This window comes from Pagrus pagrus (genome assembly GCF_965226575.1).
Source record: "Pagrus pagrus genome assembly, chromosome: 22".
NCBI classification, from domain to species: Eukaryota; Metazoa; Chordata; class Actinopteri; order Spariformes; family Sparidae; genus Pagrus; species Pagrus pagrus.
Genome location: NC_140204.1, coordinates 9083055 through 9093285, shown reverse-complemented (window position 1 = coordinate 9093285; position 10231 = coordinate 9083055). Strand labels below are relative to the sequence as shown.

Genomic DNA, 10231 nt, shown 5'->3' with positions numbered 1-10231 from the left:
ATAAACACAGATAAAGTACAGCATGTTAAGTTTTGATCGATAGAATTCATACTGCGGTGGACACCCCACTTCGACACTGTAAGTTAATTTTCCTTCAATTCTCTTCACACTCACCTTGAAATTATATTGTAAAATAATCAGTGTGCTCACTTTAACCCTTGTATAGTGTTCAGGTCTGTGGGACCTGTTTTCATTATCCATCAAAAGAAAAATGATACGATTAATTATTTTTTCAAACTCAGACTCATTGGCCTTGGCTCATTTTCTGTGAAGAACATATATCAGAACACATTTTCAATGACCACACACTGTACACCCCCACTACACATTTACATTAGATACAGGATGTTCGGGTTCACTGGACCCAGGGCGCACGTGTGTGTGTGTGTGTGTGTGTGTGTGTGTGTGTGTGTGTGTGTGTGTGTGTGTGTGTGTGTGTGTGTGTGTGTGTGTGTTGTGTTACTGCCCCTGCCGATCCCTCACAAGGTTGCAACATTGTTGCAAAATTCAAGCACCAACACTGTCTGCTCTCACATTCCCGCACATTTGACCCTCTGTCTTGGAACCAATCTTCATTTAAAACGAGAAGCACTTCATAAATGTGACCTAACAAAGGTAAAGGGCAAACATTAACCATATATGATGTTTATATTGCTTGTAATTGGGATGAAGTAAACATCTGTTGAGTATTTTAACATAAAATTGTTTGATTGTGTTGAAATTGTAAGGGAAATTCTCCTTGTTGAAGTAGAGAGTTGCTAATTCTCTGAAGAACTTCAGAATCAGTATCATGAATCAGATCTCTTTAATACATGCAGCATGGAGAGAAGATCTGAAGTGTTCTCTCCCGTCTTCCAAATGTTTCTGACTTAAATACAAACAGTGTGGGGGGTTACAACATTTCTTCCTAGAACAATGACCCCTTGATGTTTGGTGGATCGTCTCTTTCCCAGGACAGTGACCCTTTTGCTACTTCATTAGAATGTAAATGTCGTCTACCATCTATCTTTCTGTAACACCTCAGACGAGAGGCAATTGTCTTTCGTCTGACTCTATGACACTTACAGCAAAAGGGGTTTCTCCACTTTAGTTCTCACATCCTGATATGGTGTTTACAGTATATTTCTTACAGAATATTTCTCACAATTAAAAACCCAAAAATGCAGCGGGTCCACCAGACCCACGAACACTGGCTGAATAACAAAAATATGAACACCACACAAGGGTTAAAGAAGCACAGTCATGTAGACCTACTCTCATTCAGTATCAACTCTTGTGGTTATTTGATGTCATCAGAATGAAAGTTTACATGAGAACACAATATTTCATCTTGTACCTACGACCACCAAAGTCTATTAATGGAAATACCTCAGCTCTGCTTATTCAAAGTTTACTTCCTGTTGCAGACCTGAAGGAGGAAGTTTCAATTCTAAAGTCAGTGAGGGAAAGGTGTGGCACTCAAGTTAGGACAAGTGTAGTAGTAAGATGAGTTTTCAAGTTGTAGAAATGATTTTGCATACCTTCTGGTACTTATATGTAGTTACGGGGAATGGCTTCTGATGGATTTTTACCTCACTAAAATACAATGTTTTTAAATATAATTAGGGCCCGAGCACTGACAGTGCGAAGGCCCTATTGTATCTGTAAGGATTATTTATTATTATTCATCGTTCTGCAAAGTAAGTGGCTTTTTGGAGGCCTGAACATAAACTCACCAAACTTGGAACATACGTCAAATGTGGCGAAAAATGTGATAATTCAACGTCATTGGGTGTGGGCGTGGACAGGGGACTCTATAGCGCCCCCTGGAATATTTCAAACTTGAAGCCCCACCTCCCACATGCACCTACATTAACACAATTCGGTATGCATATGGATCATGACCAGACGCACAAGAAACCCTCTCGGACCCATACCCTCAGTCCAACAGGAAGTCGCTAATTTTGATTCACAGCGGCCATTTTGTCAAACTTTAAGCCCCGCCTCCTACATGGACATACATGAACGAAATTCGATACGCATATGTATGACAACCAGACGCACAAAAAACCCTCCTGGACCCAAACCCTCAGTCCAACAGGAAGTTGGCCATTTTGGTTCAAAGTTCAGAACATTGCCATTTTCTCCATTTAAAACCCATTTCTATACCTCGTTCTTTATTTAACTTGTCCTACAGATTTAACGCCACAGACTTCCCAGTCGGGGCGAGCACACATCTGGCCGCACGCCCTCCAACGTCATCACTGCTTGCAGTTTTAATTTAATTTGAATTCCTTAAAAAATGTATATGTATTCCTATATAATGCAACAGTAATATTTTAACTTTTTCTTTTTCACAGTTACACTGAAGATGGAAATGAATTTCATCACACAGTTCCAAGTGCCAGCACCCCCAACAGAAGCACATCGTATAATACAGTGTGTAATTGAAAATAACCTGAAGAAGCTAAAAACATTACTAAAGGTGAACAACATTAATGAAGTTTACCTATGCACGGAGCGGAAAGACTACATAACCCCACTGACTGCTGCTGTTGTTACTCACAACAGGGATATTTTTACTTTCCTTTTGCAGCAGGGTGCAGACCCAGACAAGGCTTCACAGCTAGGCTTGACACCCCTGCATTATGTCTCACTATCCCATGCACCACTTTTTTTTGTAGAGAAACTGCTTGAAGCAAGAGCTAATCCAAATGGATGGAATCTACAGCCATTCACACCACTGCACGCTGCTGCCATCAACGACAGGGATGATGTTGTGAAAGTGCTCATCTCTGCTGGTGCACTGGTGACACCCGTATCTGTCATTGATGCTGATCATGTTATTCACAATGAAAAAATATCTGAGATAATTCACAAGCTCGCATCAAAAGGAGATAAATTATGCTCTGAAATCAGATATTTCCTTGATATGGCAATTGCTGTGCAAAGTAAAACACCTGAACAAGTGTTCAAAACTTTTGACAGTCACATGCTGTTGGAGGATCCTCAGACCCATCTGACCATGTTTGAAGTTCTTTTTACTGTAACTGGACAAAATGTTGAAAAATACTGTCAGGGAAGTATCAAATGGCTGAAGGACACTGGAAATCTGAGCACCTACATTGAAGGTGCAGTCAGACGCTTTCCAAACATTTCCCAGGAACATGTACTTTGCACTATTGTTACCTTACATGCAGTTCTCTGTACTGTAGAGGAAATACCAAATGAACAAGCACAAACTTTAGTCCCTCAACTACTGGACAAGCTTTGCTTAAAAGAGAGACCTGATATATACAAAGCTGTTCTGGGAACACTATATGTGATAACACAGAAAACAAAAGGCAAAAATGGCTGGGATCTGAACTTCGTTAGGAAATTATGTGAAACAGTTGCTCCTTTTGCAAAGGACCATCACCCCTCACACATCGGAGTCTTCCCATATGGTGTATTTGCAAACTTACTTTCAGTTGAACATGTGGGTGACATCTTTACATCAGTGGGTATAAGTGCAGTGCCTGAGGACATTCTGACGTCTGCAGAAATGACCAACAATGACAAGCTGAAAGAAGTTCTCAGACGACTGAACAATCATTTCAGCAAACCGAACGTGGAACGTGAGGACTGTACAGCCTCACCTGGGCCGAGGAAAAAGAAGAACAAGAAGAAGAAAAAGAAGAACAAGAAGGAAAAATCCGACAAGGAAGAAGACCCAGATGACAAGTGTTTCAGTGGTGCAACTGATCCAAATGCTCAGCCACTCCACTTCAACACCACTGTGTCATCAGATACACACAGATGGCTACAAATCAGCAAGAGGTGGAGAGAAAAATTAGAGAAGCTGGTGAGCACTGATGGAAGCAGAGTAACCAGAATTGGGAGCATGAAATATGTGAATGATGAAGAGTTCTGCATAGCGGAGGGCAGTGATGGTACTGATGTCTTCTTGGGGCTGAGAGATGATGGCACTGAGGTTGCCATTAAGAGAATGAAAAAAAGCAACTATAAAATGCTGAGGAATGAGGAGGGCTTTCTACGACTTCCAGAACTTGATCATCCATCTATTGTACGATACATTGACTTTGCAGAGGATGAGTACTTTGGATACCTTGGTCTTCAGCTTTGTGAATACACCCTGGAAGAATGCATCAGAAACAATGATGGTAGTCTGCCGAAAGAGAAACTTGTCTATCAGGTTTTGGAGAGTTTGAAAGTGCTTCATTGTCAAAATCCTCCGATTCTCCACCGTGATCTCAAACCACAGAATGTTTTGATTGGTAAGAAAAAGTTCAAGATGTACTGAAGTAATTAAATTAAATCAGAAATTCAGAATAACAGCAACAGTATCTAAAATGTATAATTATTGTACCTTTTTTGTGATTTGTCCTGTAGATGTTAACAGGAGGGCAAGATTAGCAGATTTTGGCATAAGTAGACGGTTACCCAAAGGCCAGACAACTTATTGCACAGGCAGTGCAGGAACAAGATGCTGGAAGGCCAAGGAGACTTTAGCAGACGAAGCTGACATACGATACAAGTCAAACACTGATGTACAGGTCAGTTTTACTGCAACAAACACTGCATTGATGAATGACTGAAGAATACTTCTTTCATTGCTAAAATGATCTGTTATTTTTTTAGGTGGCAGGGATGCTGATTTATTACACCCTCTCTGGAGGACACCATCCTTTCGGCGACAAACCCTTTGAATGTGAGTACAACATTCATGAAGGGAAGTACACTTTGGACCATGTTGAAGATGTGGTGGCGAAGGAACTCATCGAGTGGATGATCAGTGAAGAACCAAAGAGCAGACCTACAGTGGAAGAATGCTTGAGTCATCCCTTCTTCTGGAAACCTGAGAGGTAGCATCAATTTTTTTGTCAACTGATTAGCTTTTATTTCTGTGTATAGTAGCTCGAATTGTGTTAACAAGAGTCAATGCCCAGGAGAGGCTCAGTGAGGCTGCTCTTAAAGGCACAGTTCATCTCAATGCTAACATCAGCATGCTAACATGTTTACAATGACGATGCTAACATGCTGATGCTAAGAAGGTATATTGTTTACCATGGTCACCATCTTAGTCTTGCATGATCGCAAGCTAATACTGTAGATGCTAATTCGTAGCAAACACAACCAGACCTAAACTTGGTTGATGGGAATTAGTTTTGTATGTGTTTGGTCAGAAACTAAACTACTGGACAAATTGAAAATTCCACTTAAAAATGGCACTAAAGAACATTTCAGGTGTCATTAGCTTCATTAGGATCCATCCTTTGGGAGCCATGAATGGCTGTACACAGTTTTATGGCAATCCTTTAAACAGTTGTTTCTGTGAATCAGAGTGGTGGACCAACAGACCAACAAACCAACATTGTCAACTATAGAGATCTGACATGGCTGGTCTAAATCCACGTGTTGTCCCTTTTTCCATTTTGCCAAAAATGCATCTTAAACACATTTTATTTTTCAGCAGACTTGAATACTTGAGAAGGATCGGAAACATCACGGAGGTGGAAAAGTGGAAAAATGCCGACCAGGAATTAATTTCTTCGTTGGAAAAATGTGCCCGGGATCGATCCTTCAAACAGTGGAAAACTGAGGTACAACTGTACAACAACTGTAACTTCTCTATTCCGAAAGTCCACTTAATGACTCGTTGTTTTTGGTGTTGCAGTTGGCAGAGTTGGTCAAGAAGGTGGATCCCAAAAACAGATACAATGACAGCACACTGGCATTTCTGCGCTTCATACGAAACCTCCACGAGCACTAGTAAGTCAAACTGAGTTAAAGATGATGAAGGGCCTTAAAGGTGTTATTGATCACATTCAGTCACTAAATGTGGCCTTCCACCTCCCCACTTCCATTGCCTTCATGTTAGAATACCGCTATTGTTTGAAACATCTGCCCCCTCAAGTGGTTGCTGGTGTTGGCCAATGTTGCTGATGTCAGTGTTAACACAAATGTTAGCGAGCATACATTAGCTAAACTTCTGAACATCAGATAGTAAACCTTAGCTAACATTGCTAACACATCTTCAGAAGTCTGTAGAACATTCAGGATTAATCAAAGACTTTATAATCATCACATCTATTGAATGTTTTTCCAACTGATGTTTCCTGATTCCTGGAATGAGTTAATCCTTTCTCGCTTATTGACCTCCATCACACAGATCTCCACAGTCACATCACTTTTTGCCGGCTCTTTTATTGTTTATTTAATTGTCATGCAATTACATTTTTGCATCTCTTTGCAGTCCAGAGGAGGCGGCCAACGTTGATCTGATGTCAAAGTTTCCAGATCTCTTCGAGTGTGTTTATCTGTTTGCCAAGAGCAGAGGGTGGAATTCAAGGCCTCCTCTGAAGGAAATGTTTGGATCAATGCTCTCCAGAGTTGTAAAGCCAGCCACAAAGGAGGAGCATGTTAGCGCCCCAGTTCAAGAATCTCAACGAACATGAGCAGCTGAAATTCTTTGCTTAAGTTTAGAGAGTGCCAAAAATGTAAAAATAAGTCTTAAGTGCTTCCTCTCATTATGTGAATGGTATTGTCATTAAAACAATGTAATGGAATATAAAAGCTTTACAACATGCAGGTTGTTTTTAAAGAGTTAGTTTTAAGGTTTTGGAAGGATTCTCTGTATTATAAGGTTATCTGTTGATTATAAATGAGTGATGTTTGATCATGTTTGTTTTAGGGTTAAGATCAAATCTACCCTTGATATTATAGTTTGTTCATTTTATATGGTGAAAGATCACAATGTAATGTGGGAATTATTTTACGATCCTCACAAAGGACGATGGAAACTTTATTTTCCCCAAAATATTGGTGGAGTTTTTGCAGACAGATGATACATGTGGTCACATAGAGAGTACTAATGTTGTACTAATGTTTTTACCTTTTCATCCAACCTACTTAAATGGTCTTTGTATTGTGCTTTATGAAAGAAAACAAGCCAAAACACATTGATAATAAAGTTGGTCTAAAGAATACGAGAGTGGCTGGAGTTTTTTTCCCCCTATTTGTCTTTTATTATCTTTATCTTTGTTTTTGTTTTTAACAGTGACAGGCTTTGTGCTCGTATTGTGTTAAAACTGCACAAAATTGAAGGAGTGGCCTGATCACCTTCCTGCCCCATTGACAGAAACACGTGCTGATTGTGATCATAGCATGTGTATGACTATATTTCTTTAAATAGGATTAGTAGCTACATGCAACATTGATTATGTAAAAGAAAGAAAGAACCAACAAGGCAACAGTGTAGTTTTCTCAACAAACTACGACATGTACATAAAACAAGGACTGCAATGCCACTACCTGTTTGTCACACAGAAGTCTGAACTGATCTTTGCACTTACTTTAAAAAAAAAAAATGTTGCTGCAGCTTGCAAGAGCATGACATTCAAAAAAGGGTGTTTGCCAACTTCTTTTTAATGAACCTAATAAACTCAGAAGTCTAAAAGTGCTTCTACTCATAAAGTGAATGGTACTGCCAAGAAAAAAAAAAACTTCTTTTGTATGATTTTTGTTTTAAGCATATTGAATGTTACTCTCAAAATATACTGTAAATTTAGTCAGCCGAGTATCAAAATAAATATGTAAAAGTATGATTGTAAGATGTGTTTTATCATTCAATGATCATTAGCATTAGAGCACTGGCACTATCAGTCACAGTTCATCTGTTCATCATAATGACAAATTAACAAAGGACATTGGGATCTTAAATCTGAAACAATTAATATTTGTATGATGATGATTCAAATGAATATGTTAAACTGACAAGAGACAAACTTTTTGCTTTAGTTTATCACAATAAGTTGAGTGTTGAATGCACAATGTGATGGCTCGAGAACAGGGCTGCCCAAACTTTTCTTCTTGTAAAGTGAAACTTAATGATGGGCCATGAACAAAAAGCAAAATATTAACAACATTTAAGGACCCAACATATTTCAAGAGCTTTATTTATTTATTGGACAGATCAGCTGAAGAGAGACAGGGGGAATGACACACAGCAAAGGGCCACAGGTCAGATTCGAACCCTGGACCAGTGCAGTGAGGACACAGCCTCTCTACGTGGGGCATCCCTGAACAGCATTTTTACCTTAAAAAATGCAACAGCATAAACAAGGATTTATATTCTGATTTTATTATTATTATTATTATTATTATTATTATTATGTGTTTTGCTAGAAAAATCATGACTCCATTATGGACTAAATGAATGAATAAACTCACATTTTGTCCTGTGTTATCATTAGATAAGACTTTGAGGAAAACAGAAAGCAAGTCAGCTGTCTTTGCAACAGCAATGCCAACAATAATACCACAAGTCTGTTTCCACTTTAATGTGAAAGGCATCACTCACAATGAAAAATATTGTAATGTCTTTCAGCTCCTTGTTTTGTTATACTGCGTAGTATTCGAAACTGGCAACGACAATGAATTTGTGGAGGCTGGAAGGGAAAGACCGGCTTAAGACAGGTATCTGGTGATTTATCTGGTGATTAGTGTAGATGGACCACAGGTGAGTGGAGCAGCAGGTGAGAGGAGTCTGGCTGATGATCAGAAAGTAGGTCAGCCTTCGCCAGCCTGAGACAACACTGACCGACAGAGGGAGACAAACATACATCAAGAAAGGAGGGGAAAACACAGCAGAAACAAGGGGAAATTGACATTAAAAGTACAAGTCTACATTACAGTTAGAGTTACACAATATGTCTTCATATAATGAAATTGCATGCTTCAGTATAAGGCAGCTGATACATTTCAAGTCAGCAGGCTTCATACCCACATTGTGCGTTTGGCCATCAGGACGTCACAGCAGGAGGAGGAGCGTCACACCCCAGCAGCATCAAACAACTTTGAACCTTTGTCAGAGTAACTTCTTTCTCTTCCTGTCATCAGCTTTTCTGTTATCTATGAAGCACAGGCGAGGGCGGAGTTTTGATTTCAGGGAAATAAAACTAAATGCTCCAAATATGTATGTATGCTATTTCCCCCATCCTTATACATTTAAATGATAACAGATTGTGATGAAATAGGTTGTTGTTCTTTATATAACAAAACAAACAGTAATACAGTGTAATCATCTTTATTGTTAATGCCCAAACCCTACTTACAATATGTTTTAGTTTCCTTAATAGGCCTATTTTAAACTTTCTTATAAATAATGTTGTATTTGTGTCATTAGTACCAGTAGCTTTGTGCTTTACTGTCATATATTTGACATGGTTTCAGCTCTAATGTCTTTTAAGCCAAATATTATCTGTTATGTGCATATAGGTTAAATTACTTTTTTACCCAAATAAACATTTTGTTCTGCCCCATTCTTTAGCCCTGAATAGTGCCTGCAGGTATTCTTTAAGGCCCTAAACGCTTCACCAATAAGTCAATCTTTGAAGATCGTATGCAGACTAATGGTGACTGAACAACCAGAGACTAATATTCAGAATTTAAAGAGTACAAGGGGCAAGTCCTCCCACGTCCTGTGTAAGCCCAACCCATCATCAGACAGGTGTTTTCCTGTCTCTGGACAGAGGGAGTCAAAGGCAGGAAGAAATGCAGAGCACAGCATGTTACGTTTCGATCGATAGAATTCATACTACGGCGGACACCCCACTTTGACATTGTAAGTTAATTTTCCTTCAATTCTCTTCGCACTCACCTTCAAATTATATTGTAAAATAATCAGTGTGCTCACTTTAGAGAAGCACAGTCATGTAGACCTACTCTCCTTCAGTATCCACTCTTGTGGTTATTTGATGTCACCAGAATGAAAGTTTACATGAAAACACAATATTTCACCTTGTACCTACGACCACCACCAAAGTCTATTAATGGAAATACCTCAGCTCTGCTTATTCAAAGTTTAATTCCTGTTGCAGACCTGACGGAGGAAGTTGTGAGCGCAAGGTGTGGCACTCTGTGTAATAAACACGTAGGTAATGCAGTCAGCAATTCTAGTAGTTAGGACAAGTGGAGTAGTTAGATGAGTTTTCAAGTTGTAGAAATGATTTTGCATACCTTCTGGTACTTATATGTAGTTACAGGGAATGGCTTCTGATGGATTTGTACCCCACTAAAATACAATGTTTTTAAATATAATTTCATTTGAATTTCTCAAAAAATTTATATCTATTCCTATATAATGTAACTGTAATATTACAACTTTTTCTTTTCACAGTTACACTGAAGAAAAGAAATGAGTATCATCGCACAGCTCCAAGTGACAGCACCCCCAACAGAAACACATCAT

At 39.0% G+C, this 10231-nt stretch overlaps 1 protein-coding gene across 2 annotated transcripts; it reads left to right on the top strand.

The window, feature by feature from the left end:
• LOC311251702 (uncharacterized protein) lies at positions 1 to 6950 on the top strand. 2 transcript variants are annotated; one of them, XM_084344297.1, is made up of 7 exons: positions 1 to 78; positions 2340 to 4256; positions 4372 to 4535; positions 4621 to 4844; positions 5456 to 5582; positions 5657 to 5751; positions 6236 to 6950. In XM_084344297.1, exons 2-7 carry the CDS (start codon positions 2351 to 2353, stop codon positions 6435 to 6437), a joined length of 2718 nt encoding a protein of 905 aa, XP_084200423.1. In that variant the 5' UTR covers positions 1 to 78; positions 2340 to 2350; the 3' UTR covers positions 6438 to 6950. The 2 variants fall into 2 exon arrangements, with proteins under 2 accessions (XP_084200423.1, XP_084200422.1); XM_084344296.1 differs by having other exon boundaries at positions 5453 to 5582.
• The last annotated feature ends 3281 nt before the right edge of the window (positions 6951 to 10231 follow it).